The following is a 22,323-nucleotide window of genomic DNA, read 5'->3' on the forward strand; positions in this document are numbered from 1 at the left end:
CATGTTCAACTTTCAGCATTGTCTATAAAAATAATAAATCGGCAAAACGATGTATGCAACCTGGGAGTGTAGAAACATTAATTTTAATTCTTACTGGATTTCCATAAATATTTTTTATAAAATCTGAACCAAAAACGTGAGGGAGAAACCCTACTATGGGGGAAAAGCTACTATATAGTAGCTTTTCCCCCCAGGGGGAAAGACTACTATATAGTAGGTTTTCCGGGGGGAAAAGCTACTATGGGGGAAAAACTGCTATACAACACCGGTACTCAAATTGTACACAACGAAAAATACATTAACTAATTCATTAACCATGCAATATGATTTACATGTACATTTTTGTTCACTTTTTGGAGAATTTTCTTTTGATCTTCCTCCACAAATGTACAGTGGATGAGATAATGTGTTTGATTGTGGAAATAGGTGTCCATTTTGTTGGTTCATCTTTGATTTTCCACATTCCTCTTTCCTTTTGTGATGCAATCATTTGATGTTGTAACAGCATTCGCAGTAACTCGTCTTCTGGTGCTGACAAAGAGGAGAGTTGTTCTGGGGTCAAATCCTTGACTTTACAAATGCCTTGTCCAATTAGAGTTGCATTTATACTATGAAGTCTTATGTACTGAAAAAAGAAACAAAATATAGTGTACATTTATTAATCAAAATGCATAGATTTGCATACAAAGTCTTTTATAACACTACATGTATTAGAATTAACTAGAACTGTCCTAATGGGACTAATACCCCCGCTAGGCTAATTTCAAATGGGACAAATAATTGAATTGAATAATAAAGGTTTGGAACACATACAAAAAAAAATTTCTAGAATTGTAAAAAAAATAAAAAAATTAGTTAACAAAGAAAAAATAAAATCAAAATTGTCAGAATTTCACTGTTAATACATATCTATAACAGTAATACATTTACAAATGTATGTATTTGATGATATATTTTCTTAATTTAATTGATTTAAAGAAAAACCAACAAAATGACAATAACCCCTCCCTTTGCAGTGAATAGAAATACCGGTAGCCAAGCAATGCTCTTCTGTTGATAAAACTTTCAATATCTTACTAATAAGAGTCTTGACAGATGCAATTAGTTGTTTCAAATTTTCCTCACTTTCTCCTATGGCACAATGGAACTCCATATCAGAAAATTGATCCCATAGGACTATGATTTTCTTTGATGAACTTGTTAAATTTAATAAACTCCCAAAACATTACCATAATTACCATACAATGTAAAAATATGTAAAAAAAAAAAAAAAGAAAATTTAATATTACAAACAATTTAAAATTGCCAAAACACTACAATCATATCAGTAATTTTGAATTTCATTTAAATTAATGCCCAATAGGGTCACTTCATCAATTGACTTGACAAATAAATTTAAACAACCTCTAAAAATAGTTTAACATCTTTATTAATAATTATATTATTTATTTCCTTATAATGATAGACCTTTTGGTTTACATGAAACAGTTTTAAAATAGCCCCAAAACCATCACCCACTTTACAGATTATCAATTTCACCTAAACACATGCTCCATCTGAACCATGGCTCAGATAATGGCTCCCTTGGGACAAATGAATTCAGCCACACTTGTCTTTGATGTTCTCATTAGCTCCTAAGAATTTATCATTGACAAACAAAAACTTTGCATTGTCAGTTCATAGAATACTTATAAAAAATAATTTATTTTTATTAATTAAGACATAAAGACAAAAAACTTCATCTGGATGTATTTATATAAATATATTTTAGAGTGTTTTCTATTAATTAATTAATAAAATCTGTAAGGATTACCTCCCTTACTTTTCAACATTAGTGTACAATATATAGAATAAGGAAAATGAAAACTGTCATAAAATCATTAAATCTTGTCTGATCTTAAAAAAAATTGCAGGTGCACATCTTCAGATGGTGTTCAACATATGTACAAATTTTCAAACTGTTCCATGCAGTAATAAAAAATTCTATAGGGGGGACAAAGTTGCGTCTACAGACAGACGGACAGACGGACAGACAGACAGACGGACAGACAGACAGACGGACAGACGGACAGGGTGAAACCAATATATCCCCCTAAACTTCGTTTGCGGGGGTATAATAATCTAACACATCTCAACCACACCACAATTCTTGTCATTCTATAGATCAGTATCAAAATACATTTTTGTGGTACTGTGTAAAACTAGAGGTACTGTGAGCAGGCTCACAAATGATACACCTCCACCTCCCTGCTAAGAGCAGAAATATTTTAACTCAAGTATTTCTCTATTAAAAAGTGTTGACTGCACCTTTTTGGGAGTTGATTTTTAATCAACTCTCCTATGCAGTCACTCGGACAAACCGAAAGTGAAACAGTGTTTGGACCTCAGCACAAATCATTGCTCCTGACAAGACTTAGTTCTTGAAAATAATTGATGAATTCGATATGATGTATGCTAAAGCATTGTTTTTCAAGGAAACTTATTTACAAATACCTTAAAAATAGTCAGATTTTAAATGGTACGAACAATTTTAATATTTTTTGTAGTCGTATGTATTTCTACGCCAGAGTTCAATATAGTCTCGTTTAACTCGACGCTCGGCTGTCTCCGTAAACCCTTGTTGGAGATTTATGGTGTCAGCCGAGCGTTTGGTTGAACGAGACTATAGTTCAATATTGCTTGGATCCATACAATTTTCGAGAAATATTTCTACCACTGATACATACTTTGATTGAATTAATTTTATCTTTAAATATTATTTAACATGATTCATATGGAGGTTTCTCGACATTCTAGTGGAAAAAGTTCAAAAATTCATATTATAAAAAAATGCGTAATTCAAATTAGAAACTACTTATACGTGTACTTGTCCTGCAAAAAAACATATAATTGATTTTAAAATAAATAAACATCGACAAAATCAACTCCCGTCAGTTCTTCTGTACTTTGATTTTGTATAGTGACCTTGAACTTACACAAATTACCAAATCTCAATCCAGGACATATTTACAAGTCAAAAACAATCTTTGTGTCAAATTTTAGCTTCTAATAATTTTCCATTACAATTAGATAAGGCCTATACAGGAATTATACCTTTTTATTTAAAAATGACCTTGAATTTGCACAACTGGTCCTAGTTTAAGTTCATGATACATTCTCAGATCAAAAGCAAAATCTTTATGTGAAGAAAGAACTTCCAATGTTTCTCCATTAGAAAGGTATAGAGCAGACAGATTTTTTTTTTCAGTGAACTTGAACTAGCCCAAATGATCTTGGGGCAAAATCGTGACACAGCTTCAAGTCATAAGCAATTTTGTGTGAAGTAAGAACTTCCAACGTTTCTCCATAAGAAAGAAATGGATTGGACACAAATTTTGCACTTTTCCTTCCAGTGACCTTGAACCAAAAGCATGACAAATCCCCATGTCTTTAGCAATCTCTATGTGCAATAAAACCTTCCAATATTTTCCATAAGAAAGATATGGACAGGGCACAAATTTTGCACTTTTCCTTCCAGTTACCTTGAGCTTGCCCAAATGACCTTGAGTCAAAATCATGACACACCCTCAGGTCATAAGCAATCTTTGTGTGCTGTACGAACTCCAATGTTTTTCCGTAAGAAAGATATTGACCGAACACTATCGCACAGACAGACAGATGGACAAGGTGAATCCTTTATAACCCCCTCCCCCCCCAAAAAAAATTGTTTGCAGGTGCTTTAAAAAGAATTGGTTCTTATGAACTGATACTCCTTCAGTCTAGGTGTATTACTATATAAATTTGTGTTTCTTAAATAATTACAAAGACATGTATATTATATAATAGCATTGCTATTTTGAAATAAGATAGATTAACTGTCTGCACTTATACACTGAATGTAAGAATTTGGCAGTTTGGGAAAGTTAGGCCTTGGATAAAAGAAAACTAAGGGCAATGCGAGGCTGAAATGTTAAGTAATTGATGGTTATAGTCAATATACTAATAAAGCATTTGGTTAAAAGTTTTGAATAAGATGTACAGTGCAATGAAAGATAAAGTTAGTCTTTTATTGCTTCTACAGAACATAAAATACATAATCGATCCCCCTAAATCACCCTGTTTCTATTCTGATAGGAATAACACCACACCTATATTGAGCAATTATAGATCTGTGATATTTAGGTATATCCATAGTAATGTATTTTTCTATTACACTTTGTAATTCATTGTCATAATCATTCAGAAATTTCTGTTGAAGCTTGATCTCAGGTGGAAAGATTGAAAGGCTTACAAATAAGAAGATGCAACATTTAGATTTCCTTAATTTCATGCAGAGCCGTCCAGTTCATATAAGATCCCTGTCTTTCATAGCACAGCAAGCTTGTGAAATGTAATGTATTGTACATGTACCTTGCGGTGAAAGATGTGAGCCTGGACAATAGACTCAGTGATCAAGAGAGGCTGAAACCAGATGATTTTTTGGTCTATGGTGTCTTGGAGCCATTTGCCTCCTAATGGTGACAAGTCCACTAAGGCTAACTCTAGTTGAACTAAAATATAATACATCATGTCGTTAGCTGATACATGTACTAAAATAAAAATGTTTCATACTTGTACATGCTGGTGCAGTTTCTTCTACAGTAATATATTATTAAGTAAATCAGCTGCAGCTGCATTTAAATTGCAAATTAATCTAATGATTCCTAGCTGAATTCAAAAGTTTCTGAAAATACCTGAGAGATGGAAAAAGGCTCCTGAGGAAAAATGCTACAATCAGCAGTACTTGTGTGCTATAAAATATGAAATTTTCCTATTACACTTGCCGTGACTTTTTGGTCTCCATTTAGTTGGTATGATATTAAGGAAAGGTCTGTGCTGCACATGAACTATTCCACGAGTTCCTATTGCTTCCACAAAACACCTTACTCGGACTTTCCTTGTGATGAAACTGGCAGGGATATCTGATGAACTGGCAATTATGTGTGTCTGGAATGTGCAATATTTAATAAAATATGTAGTGCATGTATTTACTACATTACATTTGTTCTATAACCTGCAGGCATTATATACAGAAGCACTGCAATTATAAGATAAATCTATAAAACATTCTAAAATCAGCTTAAAATACCTTGACTTCATAAAAGAAAGTGAAAATTAAGTCATTTTAAAGTCTATTTTACAAGACTATTAAAGATTTCAATAAAAGTTTAGATTAATTACAACTAAAAAGCATGGAATAAGAAAAGCAATCTGAAGTACCCAAAACTTTAACAACAATGAAGAACTAATTAATATACATGCATATATTAAGCATTTTACCAATCCTGAATTCTTGACAGCAACGAGGAACCCTACCAGACCAATGCCATACAACACATTCTGGAAAGTCATAATATACAATTCTATTGAAATGTTATTTATCAAAATTATTGTACATATATCTCATTAGGTGTTTGCAATTCAATTCTTATTTTACATGTAATCACTATCCATAAACTAAAAGCACCACAAGGAAAAAACAACATTGTTTCAGTCTGCATCAATATGTTAGAGTTGCTTCATAAACTTACAAAATAGGCATATCACTTTTTATCCCTTTTGAGACTATCGGTACCTTTGTTTTTAAAAATGTAAAATTGTAAATTGTGCAAGTACACTTAGGTGCCAAAAGTATGTCAACTTTTTTCTTTTCACTATATATTTTATTGAAAATTAACATTTTTCAAAGATTCGTTAAAAAATAACACCTTGACCAATTTTGAAAAGACTTGGATTGATAAATTTATAATTTCTCTAGTTAATTTTTTTGGCATTATATTAAAATATTTTTTCAACCTTCAGTTCTTGGGATTTGATGTTCACAATCCAAAGTAAATTTTTCGGCTTGCATATTGCAAAAGATATATAGTAGAGCACTTTAAAATAACTTTGTATTGTGTTTGAAATATCATATTTTACAATTGATTTGTCAAAAACCTACTTCAATGTATGTCAAAAAGTGCAAATTGAATCTTTTTTAATCATTGAAAATTTCTTAAAAATCTGACAAAAAATAACCCCAAACAACCCTTTTGAATATAGGTCTTGTTTTCAACGAAATATATAGTGAAAAAAGAAAAATTGGCATACTTTTGGCACGTTAGTGTATCAGCTGAGCTCGTACGGATGCATGTGCAGAGACAAAACTTTACCCTTGTCAATCTAACATTGGAATCTAAAACCTCTGTTATTTTGGAAAATAAACTTGAAGGAGAGTTATCCTCTGAACTTGGCATTGAAGAACCTTCAACTGCGTATATTTTGCACAACCAAAAACAATGCAGACGACATAACTGGACATGACCTAAGGTAAAGTAAAGACAAACTTTAACATGCGTTCAAATATTCCGGATACATGTACAGTCCAATGTTTTTACAATAATGGACATCAAAATGTTTTGTCTGACAAATCATTTTGTCAATTCATATCGAAAAAAATTGAAAATTTTTAAAATTATTTAGGGTATTATTTAAAAACTCTAAAAATCATAAAACTTTATTCGGAAAAATTACCGTATAAAATCCAATTTCTACACTATTTTCCTCCATCTGACAGAAAAAAAAAACAAGACAACTGACAAGAGATGACCGAACCAAGCCATGGACTGGCTCGAGTTTTATCGAGCCAGGGATTTGATCCAGATAACTGTAAGTTTGTGGTTTGATATTTTAAAAGCAAATTAAAATTCACCTTCATTTTTAAAATAATTAGGCTAATGAAGGGGCGTGTCAGAATATATATGCTTTGCTAAAGCAATCGACTGTGATCTGATGAGATGTCCAGTGACCTTTTGATATATGCAGTTCAAATACTTACATTTTGTTTCCTGCTAGTCAGTGCTAGACCCCTACAAACAATATTATATTCTCCTTAAAAGTTCTCATTGGTCTGACCCCTTAACCGAAGCCTTCGATCATCAAATCTCTACCAAGATTGCACTCACTTCTCACTGCTGCGACCAGAGTTTGATCCCCCTGATCGACAGTGGTTGTATGAGACAGGGTATGGTGGTCGCCCGCTTGGACACGTGGGTTTTCTCCGGACACTCCAGTTTCCTTCCACATCACTGACCACCTCGCTCTATTACATTCGTGCCAACGAGATATATATTTATAGAAGTTGTAGAACTTGTTTACATGTAGCTTGTTTATCAATCGTTGTAAAATAAAGTTCTGTTTCAGTTTCTATCAAGATTACAAATGTTTGGTGCCGTACACATGATTTATATCCTATTTTGTTATGATAATGATTAAAATAATATGGTTTTGGTTTTGCATCCTGATGAATCTTGTTATTAGTAGTCAATATATTTGTAACAGCCCTAAAAGCATAATAAATACATTGAATCTAGCCATAACTATATACATGTGAATAATTCAAAGGTTTTGCATCGTTTAAAAGAACATGCAATATTTCAACTACAATGCATGTACTGCTATGTACATATGTCTTGTAAATATACTTGGCTAATGGTAACAACATTATCAAGTAATTCCTACATGTAACTATTAGTGGAGATTAAAATTAAACTCTTGGTTAATTGTTCCAAAATCAGATGTATTTCAGCAATAAAGATAATACATGTTGCTCTTAAAAAAGTACAGGTAATTTTAATCAGGGAATGTTGAGAACATTAAACATTAAGTTGTTGATAGCTGTATGTACATGTATGTATTAATGCTGATTTCATTTTACTCCCAGTTGTCAGCAAGTTATCCCAGAGTGGGGAGGAGGAACTACTTACTATGAAACAGAAAGTTCAAATCCTGGCGGATGAGACGGCCCACTCACTGAAAAAGAATGTCTACAAAAACTACTCCCAGTTTATTGAGACAGCCAAAGAAATCTCAAGTATGATAAAAATGTATTTGGGGAAATTGCAAAAAAGTCAATATAGCTTCTTATATGATTAAATCATTAGATTCTGAATATGTTGTTGCCTTTTTTTAAGCTTAAAAGTTATGTATGCATGTGCATATTTTATACAGTCATATTATCAATTATAATCCCTTGACTATAAAATGGTACCTCAACAAAATGATGTGTCTAAAATTTTGCAAATTTTCTGAAAATGCACTTTATGTCGATACACATTTTTTATTATCACCTCATTTTTGTTTAGTTTTGGAGGGAGAAATGTACCAGCTGAGTCACATGTTGACAGAACAGAAGAGTCTTATGTCCTCCATGATGGAAATGTCCTTGGTCAGTGACAGAGGTTTGTAAAGCTTCTTGTTATGGATGTTTGCTGGAAGTAATGAACACATCATTCATTAAGGGGAGGCTATAAGTGATTTTTACAGTTTCAATGGTCATGATTAGCTGCTTCAAATTCAATTTTTTATAGGCAAAACAAACTACATATATTAGGAATAGTTTTATAAATGTAGCTCACCAGTTGCAGTTGTTTTTCTCTTTGTTAAATTGAGAAGAAATGTGATGTTTTGTCTATTGAAAGTTCTCTCCCTTTCTCAAAGCTCTTTTTTGATTTAGATCTTTGTTTTCACAGCCATTGTAGAGGAACCAACAGCTAAGGAAGAAGATGAGAACCCAGAGGAAGAAACACGGAAGAATCTGGCCTTTCTCCTGGAAAAAGTGGAGGGCTGTTCGGTGTGTTGCTCATCTTATAGTACAAGAAATTCAAGTAGCTATGGGCCATTCAATATAGACTGTATCATTGACAAATTCATTGCAGTTCAGGGTTAGATGGGCTTAATTATATCTATGAGGCTGGAAAATTATAAAGGGTAATGGAAATTTGTATCACTCAACAATCAATTATATATGATTGAAAATAAAGACCCCGGTATACAAATGGTTTGGGTATTAGAAATGCCTTTTTCATGTTTATCTAAGTGGACACTCATAAGGTCTAAAGGAGGATTTGAGAGAGAAGCTTTGATTTACAGAGCGTGACAGAGGTTCCTGGCCGACAGCTGATACACAATGGGGACCTGGTGGAGCTTGATCCCGAGTCTCTGTCCGCCGTCCAGAAAGTTCACTGTTTCCTCCTCAATGACAGTCTGATGATAGCATCCTGGCTCCCTAACAGGCAAGTTTACAGTTGTCCACCATGTGTATAATATCATTGTGTTAATTACATGTATAGTGTCTTTGGTATCTTGATGCATGTATCTTTACTGCCGTGCAGTTCAGTAACAAATATACATGTACTATTATAATAAAAATAGAAGTTTAATACTGAGTATTTCTCACAAAAATGCTATATGGGTTTATTTATCTTATTTATTTATTTAGCATGTAGGTATTGAATAATTGCTCTGAATCACACTTCTTTTTTTGTATATGATAGACGGGGACCAGTGCGATACAGATTCCAGGGTCTGTATGAACTTGATAGTCTAGCCGTTGTCAATGTCCGTGACGCTGGACCCAATAAAAACGCCTTCAAGATCCTGATGTTTCCAGACTCCAAGATGTATCAGGCAGACAGCTCCAAGTCCAAGGTTCACAGAATGTTTCTTCCTTCCCTCGTTAATAGATACATGTACATGTAATTATGTTGGAAAATTTTGATGTTAATTGTTAGATTTTTAAAAACAATTTAAAATAGTGGTGTGTATTGTGTATATATGCTCTATATGTCAGAGATTTTTTGGGATGACCTATGTTTTTCTATTTCTATAATCATTTTTGTATTGAAAATATAAAACATGCAAAAACATTGTCAGTTATTATGTACATGTATTTTAAGGAACTTTTTTGAATCACAAATTGAATTTGTAAAAACATGTGGAAAAAACCCTGTAGACAGTATGATGTTTTAATTGCAAAGGTTGTTCTGTCCACTGATCTTTGTAAAAATCATTTAAATGACCATTATTTCTCTCCCCTTATCATTTTGTCATACTCCATGTACAATCAAAGGCTGCCCATGAGTGAAAGGGGTGCAATGATCTGGTTACTAAGTTTTTAAGCCTTAGGCTTTACTATCCTCAAGAATGGGATGAATAGGATAGGATAAGAATAGAATTTAACCACAACTGTGTCTAGGTGAATTCAAGACAGGACAAATCTGTTAGCTAGTTTAGAAATGTGAAAATTTCATGGGGCGAAAATAACCTTATATATACAATATTAACCATGAGATACATCTACCAGGTAATTTAATAGAGACTTTTTTTACGTACATGCATATATTCTTTTTTGATAGAGGCAGTGGTTAGACATTCTAGAAGAATCCAAAAAGAAGAAAGCTGCTCGAGACAAACAGAAGAAAGAAGCCATGTTACAGGAGCAGCAAGCTCAGGCTGCTGTCAGTGCAGCAGTGGAGGAGAAGAACCGTATGTACATGGAATCATTATCCATACTCTGGTTAAATAAATGTCATAGCTCTTACATACTTAATTCTTTTCATAATATCAACAACAGCAAACAAAGAATTTTGTGGAAATTTAGTTTTGAAATGTATGTGCACTCTCACATTACTCATTAAAATTGACGATATATGTACCTGTACTAAAATTGCACCAAACTGATTTTTGTCTAAATTTTTCAATGTGGAATTTCATGAAACTTGGCAGTTTATATGAGAAGCAAATGTTTCGATAATGATAAAAAAGGTGCCACTACATGAATAGAGTAAGCAAAGCTTCATTTACTTAATTTACATTGTGCTTCCATAGCTCATTTATCTTTTAAAACTATAAGCAGAAACCCAATAATGGTTTCTTTTTTAAGATGAAAATTTCATCCCTTTGAGACCAGGTCAATAAAAAGTTGAAAACTTTATAAAGGTTTGTGATTTGCTGTATTGTTGTAGCCTTCTTTGAGGAAGATGACAGCGAGTCACAATCTGCCATTGAAGCGGATTATCTGAGCGCAGAATGGCTCCAAGAGCTGCCCGAGGACTTGGATATGTGTATTGCCCAGAGGGACTTTGAAGGAGCTGTAGATCTGGTTGAAAGAGGTTTGTATTATCACACTTAATAGATATAGGAATCATTCATGTATTGTACAGAAAGACTTTGATGGCACATTTTTAGCTCAATTCTGAAACATTTTTGCCAATATTGACTAGAACTGTTGTGAAGCATCAATCTTTTTTATTCTAGCATATAAGATTAGGAACTGATAGACCTCTTATAATAACTATGCTATAAACATTGTACTTACATGACCTACTAAACAGATGAATTTACATTACTTTTGTACATGTATATTACTTATCTAAATCTGGTTTGTTTTTTTTTAGTTAATCACTATCTAGCCACATGTCCCAAAGCTCCAGCCATTAAAGAATTTAGGTAGGTCGGGATTACCTGGTAACATAAATTAGTTATGTGTTACATTAAGCTAAGTACATGTACATGTAATAGTCTCAGGCATTCCATGATGCGCCTAGATAATTACTGTAAAAGTGGTTATATGTGGGGGAAATTTACACTAGTTTGTTATGTCAGATCCAGAATAGAGCACCGGGTGAAGCAGCTGACAGAGGGACTCATGAGTGAGCTGCAGGTCTCGCCCGAGAGGTCACTACGTGGAGGGCCCAGGGCAGCCCGGAGGGCCGTGGCACAGTTAATCAGGCTTGGCAAATCAGCCCAGGTAAATGTCAAAATTGGCTGCTGCTAAATGTGTATTATTTATTGAAATGTCTGTTATTTTCACTTTTGCTGATACACTGAATTTTATCCTGTATTTAGTTTTATTTTTCATGTTAAGTATAGTTGAATATGAATGTAGAATTTTTTTTAACTAATATCCACTTTTTGTAGTACATGTATTGCCTAAAGAGGACAATGGGTGTAGTTACTTAAATTAGCAGTTTTTGAAAATTAATATTTATGACTGACAAAAATTGAGTTCTTTTATTTAAAATGATGAAACAGCAATGCAGTTGTAATTATATAACCTTTATCTACTTTATATTTCAGGCTTGTGACCTCTTTCTGAAAAATAGAAGTGCAATAATCAAGTACAACATACGACAGCTGAAGTTTGAGGGGGCGACATCATTGTACATCCGCCGTCTGTGTGGGGTGTTCTTCCCAAGTCTGATGGAGACAGGAAGGGAGTTCCTTAAGGCATTCCAAGAACACTATGGCTGCATGTCAGGTAAGGAAACCACTTGTCAACAGTGTGCTTATAGTGGTTTAGGATTTTTTAAAGGTGGTATTCTATTTGTATAAGTGTAAAGAAACAAACCTCTTTCGGCAGCATTTGTTGTGTGGGCCCAAAATGAACTGCAGTCGTTTGTGGAGACATTTAGACGACAAGTTTTCGGAGGGAAATCTAACTTAACAGTGATGGCAGATTGTGTCTGCATCGTGAGGCAGAGTTGTAAAGAGGTGACTAAGCCATTGTTTGGAATACTATTTTGTTGAAATAGAGTCTGACCAAATACTAGGTTGAAACTTGAAAATTTCACAATTTAGAAAATTTTTGGATGAGATGTTTTTTGCAGTGTCTTACATGTATTTTAAAGATTTTTAACCTTTATGATTACAGCTTCAGATGATTGGTCTGGATCTTTCTTTCTGTTTTGAAAATATGATCAGTGCTGATGTTGAAAAGGCAGTGACAGACAATAAAGAACAAATCATAGAAGGAATCAAATTTAGAGGAGCGGTAAGTGCTGACTGGTATTTGTTGATAAATATATGTTATAAAATGTTACACATATTACATGTACTGGTAGATGGAGTTCAGGGAAACAGTTGATCGTGCAAGCCTATAAGTTGTAGAATGTAAAAAGTTGTTTTCTTGAATTTCTGAGCAATGGAAATTGTTGACTTTGTGTTAAAAAATTGAATTGTGTAACTCCCTACAACCAGGGACAACATAGTGTGTTAACTTTATATTAGGCTTGTAAACTTTGAAACAAATCTGTTACCCTTTGTTTCTTGTCAGCCATAGTCCATCTCACTATGTGTTCTTCTCCTGGAACAAATCAAAAACTTGATGAAAATTATACCATAATTAAATTTTTGTAAAATTCTTTCTAGTGACTGTTAATATTATATAGAATGTCTAATGATCACTCTATATAGACTTGCAATTATAGACAAATAGATCATTTTGTCTTTTTAAAGGAAGACAAATGGAGACCAATGAACCACATGAGTGAGAAGGACTGTCACAAGTTTGTGGAGGAAGTATCGGCTGTAGGACTGGACTTAAAACCTTATGTCTATGGTGAGTATTGATACAGTCCCAGGGACTTATATTGAATACCTTCACAAAACGATTTATCACTGGATATTTATACATTACATGGTTTGACAATTCAAACTGACTGTATCTTGTTCAGGCCATGAATTTTTTTTCTTCATAAAATGACCCATTCACTGACAATCTTACAAATTGCTAGGAACACCATTGTTCACATACCGGTACTGGTTAATGTTATTGAATGGTTGTTGTTTCAGATGACTGCTTCATATCCCTGACTGTGAACACAGTGAACTTCTGTAAGGCTTGTCTGAGTCTTTCCAGGGATCTAATGACCATGTACACATCAGAACAGGAATCTCTCCTCACGTCAGCAATGTCAGAAATATTCCAGGAACAACTTAACCACATCAGAACATCACTACAATCTCCAGATTTTAACAAAGAGGTAAGGGCAGATAATAGGAAAAAGACTACAAAAGTCAGCTAAGTACGAAAACATTAATTTGAAAATGATTGTATATTCTGGAAAAAGTTAACTGTACTGCTGAAATAAACAAATATAAAGAAATTGTATTACATTATTTACAATAATGCTGTGCCAAAAATATTGAACAATTTTTCTGGCCGATTTTAAACATTTTTTCCATGATGCAATTTTTTTCTCATAGTAGTGCAGTAATATCTTGCATTCTAGAAATTAAGTCTTGAAAAAAATTCTTTATTACCTTTGTATCTCCTAACTGTTTGGGGGTATTAAGTAGAGAACTTGTCTTTTAAAAGGTATTTTCTAATTTTTCTTATTAAGGTCAATTAACAGTAAATGATTTCAGACTGTCATCTTAATCCTTAATTTCTTATAATATATCATAGTTGATTTCATTTATTGTTTTTCCTGTACTAGACATCTTTAAGTGAATTATGTAGAAAATGAAAGCATTTCCTTGCAATTTAAAAATTGTAAAATTCAAATATCACATGACATGTTATCTGGATACCCATATGGAATATTGAAATTGATAATATATATACATGTATAAATTGGACATAAAAAAGAAATTGAGAAAATACTGCATGTACTTAACTATCAATTTTCTGAGACTGTAGGCAGTCTGCAGTGGTTAGATTTATTCCTCAGATACAGAAAAAGTTTGACATTTGCCATCCATTTTCCTCATTTTTCATTGAAAATAAACAGTTAAAACAAACATATTCTTCAAAAACAAAATATTTTTTTGTATTTTGAGCTTGAAATATTAGTATGAGCATGTAGTTTATATTCACACAGCACATGCATGTGACATTAGAGGAACATGAACATGCTTTAAGCAAAGATTTTTTTAAAAATTTGATTTTTCTACTTTTAATGTCTTAAAAGAATAACATGGGCATTTATTATGATTTATTTTTTAGATATCCATAGAAAGTTAATAAAATAGGCAAATTATCGTTAACTGGTTAATGTCGATCAGCTCGCTACACAGAAAGATCAGCCAGTCTTCCTTACATGTCGCGGTTATAATGATTACTACAACTTTTTGAAAGTCTTAGTTCAGCCCATGCAATTTCTTTGAGTTGTAGCGCTCAGTATTCAATATACACGTAGGTTATAAATTTTGATTGATCACAAAATTCTTCACACGTTGTAAAACATATTAATGAATGAACAATACAAACACTATAAATTATAGGTAGTTGAATAAATGTTGATATCTTACGAAATAAAAATGCTTTTAAAACATTTTTAAAACGTAAAAAGAAAGCGTTAATTTATATGTGTACGAATTGATTTACTTCTTACATCATGATACGCTCTTTTCATGGCAATATAAAACTTAATGGGATTTGTTAGGGATAAAGTGGAGAAAGTATTCCATGGATGTAAGTTTACTCAATGACGGTGAGGACTATGTTTTCTCTACATCACAGAATGCACCCATACGATTTCGTTACGACGGTTTCGTTACTGGGGTATAGCTACTGACATTATATGATGCAAATTAAGATTGTCAAGTCTGAAAATTGCCGTATTTTAAACATTTATTCCATCATGTAAAAATTATACTTTTAAATCAATCTTGAATGTTCAACAAATAAAAAGAAGCACAACTTAATAGCATCACTCGAAATTAAAAGAAACAGTGCACACCGATCCAGTGAAACGTTGTAATACCCAGAGTGAATATGCAATTTGAAATTTACCTGTTTAAGCATGAGTATGCTTGTAGTGTGAGGCATCCTCTCGCTCAAAGTGAGTACATTTCACTGAATGAACGACGACAACACCGGTAGTTGTAAAAAAAATATAATAAAGCCAGGAATGCAATATTAATCAACCTTTGGTGTGTAATCATCTCTGTTTACTTGACCAAAACGTGTAGAAAACAGAATAATAACCAAAAAAAAAACGATTTGATATCACTTGTGTTTGGTCATTGACTGTACTAGCAATCTTTATTTGCCTGAGCGAACTTTATAAGAAAGAAGGTGTCCAAAATAATGAATAGAAAATCTTGTTAGCAATTAAGATACGAATATTTGTTAAAGATTTTAAGGTACAATGTCTCTGTAAAAAAGAGAGTTTTACTCTTACTTGGATTTACTTTTAGTCCGTTACAAAATGGTCTAAATTATGGTCAATCCAAAGGAAATGTCATGTCGAGAGAAAGAAATTTTTTTTTTCGTATTTAACACGTTCTAACTGGTTTTATCTTGGGCTGAAATTTCATTACTTCTCATGGTATCAAAACGTAAAGTGCATAAACACCAAACAAAAGAAACCTTGGATCTGTTTTTGTCTTGTGAGGTGTACTCTGAAACTGAATATATATCAATCATGTTGACAGCAAATTTAGAATTGTAATACATAAGGGTACATATTTATCTTTGATTTTAAGAATCCGTAGGCGTTGCACTGGCAAATAATAAATACTTGTATAGCAGCCACACACCTTTTTTACATCTTCAACATCTGGTGTTAGCACGTTTCGGTCATCATCTGATGGGATTGTTTTGTTTTCCAGCATGATTTCATTGTGAAAAACGCCCAATTTATAGTGGACATTATGATGAAAAAGATAGAGACTCACTACAAGAGCAAGAGCCTGGCCTTTCCTAAAGACTTAGAGGCGATATCTGGGGAATTCAGAAAAGTCAAATGACAGTGATTTATTCCTTCCTATAGTCATTCCACCTGAGGATCAGTCGACGAACTTTTGATAACCCAGTTATGTCACACTGGAAACATTATTTTTGATTTTTGCTGAATGTGCAATTTTATGTGCTTGTGAATAAAATATTACCATTTGTCTGCGTATCGTATCAATCGCAACTGTATGACCCAATTGGTTTAAAACTATCATTTTTATGCCCCTTTTAGTGAGTCCCTTTTGATTAGGAGTGTAGTTTACATGACTCTTTATTATCCGAATTATTAGTAAAAGTACTTTTATATCAAACAATGTTATAATGACCAACTTCATCAATTTCTGTATCTTTTGAATTGCATAATTTGTTAATAAAATTTTTAATTTTACGAAAACTGATGTACTAAAGAAATATATTAATCTATTAACTTCCAAAAATTTTTAAAAAGACAAAAAAATATATGATTGATTAAATTTTAACCCACTCACCGTGTAGAATCACACATAAGAGGGTCGTGATCGGTGTAACACGGGGGCCGTGATTTGAAGCGGTGAAAGTAGGTCATCGAGTATTCGAAGACTCGAGGCTCGGGTCGAAAACGTGAAGAGGGTTCAGCAAGCCTAGCCCCCTGTCACGTTTTCTTAACCTGCCTTAATATAGCTTAATTCATAAACTAGTATTTCAAGACAGTAACCATGCATTTTATATTAATGACCCTTAATATGTGATGTTATATATTTATTTATTACTTAAATATGTCTGAATGTTTTAATAATACTATAAAGATCACCATTTCTGCTTTTGTCAAATAAAAAATAACCATTATCTGACAAATCTGGGAAATTGGGCATACAAAAAACAAATTTGATAAAACCCCTGGGACAAACCAGGAGGTAAAAGGGTTTTTTTATTTGACCATTTGATGCCTTTTTGTAATAACTTTAATATGTAGAACAGAAAAAGAAATCCCTAGGGCAGAAGTTTAAAAAAAATGCACAAATGTGCAAAATTGATACATTTAAAGCAAAATCCCATAGGGTCTTATGTTAAAAATTAAAAAAAAAAAATTGAGATGACCCTTTAAACAAACGGTGTGGTAAATGTCTTATTTTTTTTATCTTAAAAAAATAATTAAATCAGTAGAAATTCATGAAAAAAATTTCATCCAAAAATCTAGGGCAGAACAAATTAGACCCGGCCTCGTTAAGCCTGGGTTGGCTAAAATATTTTTTTAAAAATGTAAAACTGGAAAAATAACATGATTTGTTCACGAGACAAAACAAAAAAAAAAAAACCAAAAAAAAAAACAGCGAGTTGCCTCTATGGAAAGTATGTGTATGCGAGACAGATTGCATGTTCTCGACAAAAGTAAATTTAAAGATGAATTCAACAATCTTTGTTTTTACCGACGTGCAAAAGGAAACACTTCGACAAAAAACTTCATTATTGCATGCAACACTTATATTAATATACATGTAGTCACAAGATCTTCGCTAGGCAGGGGTTTTCGGTCCACTCTGCTCCCCATAAACCCCATTTATAGGGAGCTGAGTGGACCGAAAAGCCTTTGCAAGCGAAGATGTTTGTTCACTTGTTATTTAAAAGACAACACTTTACATTTAATTCACATTGTTCGTTTTTGATATTTCTAAAATTTGGTTAAATTATAGAACAGTGGATTGAGAAAGCAGATCTGTCTCAATTCGGTCGATTCAGGTTTCAAAAGACTGGTTTAAAAGGTGTAGTGAACAATCCTAATAATTCAACATATGTCCCCTCCCCCTCCACTGTGCCTGAATGTGCTACTGTAATGATGTTATCATCAATCTATTTTCAGAAGGTTAATGATATCTAATTTTTAATTTAAACTTTGATCTCGTTCGCAAGATAGTCCGGAAAGTATAAAGCACATTCGGACGTTACGCATGGTGTTTGTAAAAACTATAGTAATGCCAAAATACTGTTAAAAATTGAGATTGTAACGTAACGTTGTTGTGACAGTGAATCGTCATTTTTGCAAAGCGTTTTGAGAAAATATAATATATTACATTTTCTGACATAGAAAATAGTTATAATAGATGATATACTTTGATAAAGAAAATAAGTGGTTGACATGGATTTTTGTTTAACAATTTCTAAAATAAAAAAAGAGCCACAGCCCCTTTCGCCACAAGATCATCAACCCCCTACGCCGGGTTTTCTATCAAATACTCCTCAATTCATACATGTGAGATGGTTTTCTTTTATAAATGTAGATTTTCTATTCACATGGAATGATTTTGAACGAAAAAAAATTGGAAGTTCTCCGGTAGAATTCGAAATTTTCAATAAAATGGCGCCTACCACACCTGCACATTGTCGAAATGTTTGAGCTTTTCCAAAGATATCTCGACTCCCAGGTTACTAGAGATAGTTTATCAATAATCACTGTCTTCCGTGCGAAACTTTTGGTTATCAAAATCGATTTTAATTAAACATAATAAGTCTTTGAATACTCGATGACCTACTTTCAACGCTTTAAAATGACGGCCCCTTGTTACACCAATCACAGCCCCCTTATGTGTGCCTCTGATTGGCTCAAATCTAACATTCTAGAAAAATTGAAACGTTATATTCTCCCACACGTGACCTATAGCTATGAGGTGAATATTTATTTATATAAAAAGTGCCTGTTTGGGAGGGTAACAGTTGAAATTGACACCCCGAGGAAACCATTGTCAACCGACGCGAAGCGTTGCAGGGGTCCCAGGTTCGATTCCCGGTCCAACCATATGTTTTCATTATCCCACTTTTCCTACTACAGATGGTGCCGTGGCCTTCCTTGTTCAGGCATATAAATTTAATATATAAGTCCTGAGAAGGCGAACTTGTGTTGGGTCTTCGGGGTCGAAGACTATTTAAGGAGGGAGGAATGTAGTAGTTGGGGCTTTATGGACCGTGGATATCGGCCTAGGTAGCTCAGTGGTAGAGCTCCTGACTAGAGTTGCAGGGGTCCCAGATTCGATTCGCGGTCCAGCCATATGTTTTCATTGTATTTATATACTCATTCCTCCTTTCCTACTACATTTGTAAATCAAGAACCCAAAATATAAATACTTGGGATAAAAGAAAATATACTAATTTTCTTTTTATAACTGTGTGACACAGCAGGTAATATCAGAATGTTGCACGAAAAATCTGCATATTTTGCTGATGTTTTGAATGAATACTAATTGCGTTTTAGTAAATTGCGTTTTCGTTTTTCAACGCAGAGAATTCATAAAAAAAAATAAAGACAAAAGAAAAATTAGTGTACCATCCCCCTTAAGCAAGGAAATAGTTATTGCTTATTTTTATGATTTTCAAAGTTATAATATTTAGTCGAAGAATTTTATCTTCAAATATTCATTACAGGGTTTGATTTTAAATGTTTTATTTCATTTCTTAACAAACAATGAAATCTTTTTAATCTTCTCTTTCGAGTTCATCGTCGGTATTAATACCTGCAAGCATGATTTAACAAATTAAAGGTAAAAAAAACATTCAGAAAATAGAAAATTTACTCGTAAGATCAATAATACACAAATACTTTAGTAAAAAACATACCTTTTTCCGTTTGAACATTCTCCCGGCCGATAAGAGTAAATTCCACTAAAATTATGAGAAATAAAAGAGGAATTACTTTTAAAAAGCATTTAATCATAAGTATAGTATGCAAGACACTAGAAATCACTGTAAATGTAACCTTTATATGCATCAGAAACTATTCATTTAAAAAGTTAAGTCTACTTTTAACCCCCACATCCTCCAAAACTAGACATACCTGCAGCGAGCAGAACATGGATTGGAATAAGTCTTCCCATCTATTCCACACACAGGGTCATACTCCCTTGTGCACACACAGCCTCCACAGGGACAGGAACCTCTACACCTCACTGGCACGTATCTTGTAAACAATTAATAAAATGCTGCATTATTTAAACAAAAGATTTTAACATAGCAGACTTCCATTAAAACCCTAGCAAATTTAATTTACATGTATTACTATTGAAACTAAACCAGCACCAGAAAATTAAGTAGCATTTACAATAAGATGAAATACTTATAGTAGTGAGTTATTTTTTATCATTTCATTTAGGAGCAGATTATTTGATTCTCTTAAGCTATAGTTGTTATAAATATAAATAAATATCTCTGCTTTAGTTATACTTGGGGTAAACAATTAATGACAAAAAGATATATTCGACCATGATTATAACTTACTCGCATCTGGCTCGGCATTCATTTGAATACGTTCTTCCATTCACTCCACACACGGGATCATAGACGGCTGCGCAGATACAGCCGGGAACTAACAGAGAAAGCTTAATGAAATACACTTACAAAACATATATATATGAATTTTCTTCGACCATGATGTCGATTCAATCTAAATTAATAGCTATAGTAGCACTTAAAGTAAATGTTAAAAATGCAAATTACATCCCCAATGTTTTACAAATTTGACAATAAAATCTTACTGCTTTCCTCACCTGCAATTGACTCCTGTGGAAGGCATACAATTAACACAGCAGAAACAAAGAAAAACTGAAATATAAACGTATCGTGCATTTTCTGTCCTGCTGCAATTGAAGAAATAAGTAATGCTGTTTACTGGTCTAAAGCTTTTTATATCTTTTCTTATTTAATAACATTCATGTTAATGACTGAAAAAACATTTTTCGTGATCTGATTTTTTTTCTTTATGATGTAAAATCATAAATTAAAATTTTAATATTATGCAATATTTGTACACCGTAATTAAAATGTCAATTTAAATGAATGTATTTGATGATTATTATTTTCTAAAATTACCTCATGCATTGTTGATTAATTGCTTTACAAGTGCAAGCACGTGCGCTCTTTCGTTAATTTATATCTTAATTTCATTTATTAATTACTTGTCAAGAATGATTTGATAAGGATTTTAAAAATATTATTAAAATAAGGATATTTCCTCTTGATCATAATTTACTTGGGTTAAAAACGGACACCATTATGATTAATTAATAATTAAACAAATGAAAATCTCCTTAATGTTAATTGTAGGTTGGTTGCTGATAGATTATTCTGTTTTGTACTTCTGAAAATAAATTTTGATACTTAACCCTTAGAGAAAAAAATGGCTTTTTTCCATTGAAATTCCATTGAACTTCCATTGATTTTCCAGTTTTCATTGAAATACCATTAATTGGGCATTTATTTTTCTTGTGTATACATCTGACCAGTTTTATACCTACCAGTTAAAAGCAGTTTTCAGAATACTGCATTTTCAATGGCCTGCAACTCTCAGTGAAACACCAGTTTTCCAATTCACTTTAACTTCAATGTTACTGTTTCCCAGTAAAATACCATTAATTTTCAGGAAAAGTTAAATGGAACCTATACACATTTCTAGATTTACATTGTATTTCAAGCTGAGTTGCCAATCTGGGTCACTGCATGGCCTCTGCCAGATAAACTGACCACTAACATCACTGTATAACAGGAAGTTGAGTTGCAAATTTTGAATGTTCATCTTGGCCAGAGCCTAAACATGCTAAATTTGATGTTCATTGTTAGGAAAATGTGTCATTGTTGGGCATCCAGCTCTTTTTTGGCATATTTATAGAGTAACTTTATGGAACTTTTCTGGGGATATATTCTTGGTCACTTGAGGTAATATTTTTAATATCAAATTCCTACACTTGTATGATTTGATACAGATGTTAATATATTTGTGTAAAGACTAATTAATTAACATTTACACACTATCAATAAAGTGATTTAAGTATTGCAAGCAGCAAGTGTATGGATGAATAAAAAAAATTAGTTATGTAATATAGGCTTAATTTATGTCTACCATTTTAGATCGTATATGGAAGTCAATGAACTAGTAAATAATTGATGCATGTAGGTATGCATGTGCATGCATGAGACCATTTAGATAATATTTACTTATTTTTAAGCACAATTAAGTGTTCCTTATTCATTTTCTTATGAATTTTGTACAGTTACATGTATAA

General features: G+C 32.8%; 3 protein-coding genes across 5 annotated transcripts in view; 1 reads left to right on the forward strand and 2 right to left on the reverse strand.

The window, feature by feature from the left end:
• Window positions 1–248: 248 nt before the first annotated feature.
• Window positions 249–6,329, reverse strand: LOC105321700 (protein C3orf33 homolog). Its single transcript, XM_011420108.4, has 5 exons — window positions 6,171–6,329; window positions 5,299–5,358; window positions 4,803–4,965; window positions 4,390–4,529; window positions 249–625 (listed from the first exon to the last, which is right to left on the reverse strand). The coding sequence occupies exons 1-5, from the start codon at window positions 6,252–6,254 to the stop codon at window positions 347–349; spliced, it is 726 nt and encodes a 241-aa protein (XP_011418410.3). The 5' UTR covers window positions 6,255–6,329; the 3' UTR covers window positions 249–346.
• Window positions 6,330–6,522: 193 nt separating this feature from the next.
• LOC105321701 (exocyst complex component 8) lies at window positions 6,523–16,461 on the forward strand. Its single transcript, XM_011420109.4, has 16 exons — window positions 6,523–6,666; window positions 7,721–7,870; window positions 8,142–8,237; window positions 8,529–8,629; window positions 8,929–9,071; window positions 9,333–9,486; window positions 10,194–10,323; window positions 10,803–10,949; window positions 11,235–11,286; window positions 11,443–11,587; window positions 11,917–12,097; window positions 12,200–12,330; window positions 12,491–12,610; window positions 13,075–13,177; window positions 13,411–13,601; window positions 16,177–16,461. Exons 1-16 carry the CDS (start codon window positions 6,603–6,605, stop codon window positions 16,312–16,314), a joined length of 2,046 nt encoding a protein of 681 aa, XP_011418411.2. The 5' UTR covers window positions 6,523–6,602; the 3' UTR covers window positions 16,315–16,461.
• Window positions 16,462–19,667: 3,206 nt separating this feature from the next.
• LOC105321702 (double-headed protease inhibitor, submandibular gland) overlaps window positions 19,668–22,323 on the reverse strand; it is a 5,184-nt gene continuing 2,528 nt past the window's right edge. The window contains exons 1-5 of one of the 3 annotated variants that reach the window (XM_034483370.2): window positions 20,812–20,970; window positions 20,543–20,630; window positions 20,103–20,225; window positions 19,886–19,930; window positions 19,668–19,782 (exon numbers count right to left, since the gene is read on the reverse strand). In XM_034483370.2, the coding sequence (XP_034339261.2) occupies window positions 19,776–19,782; window positions 19,886–19,930; window positions 20,103–20,225; window positions 20,543–20,630; window positions 20,812–20,890 (342 nt within the window). In that variant the 5' untranslated portion in view covers window positions 20,891–20,970 and the 3' untranslated portion in view covers window positions 19,668–19,775. Of the gene's footprint in view, window positions 19,783–19,885; window positions 19,931–20,102; window positions 20,226–20,542; window positions 20,631–20,799; window positions 20,971–22,323 lie in introns of those variants that run through there. The other 2 variants (XM_066077717.1, XM_066077718.1) reach the window with 2 other exon arrangements.

The sequence above is a fragment of the Magallana gigas genome, chromosome 3 (assembly GCF_963853765.1).
Source record: "Magallana gigas chromosome 3, xbMagGiga1.1, whole genome shotgun sequence".
Lineage (NCBI taxonomy): Eukaryota > Metazoa > Mollusca > Bivalvia > Ostreida > Ostreidae > Magallana > Magallana gigas.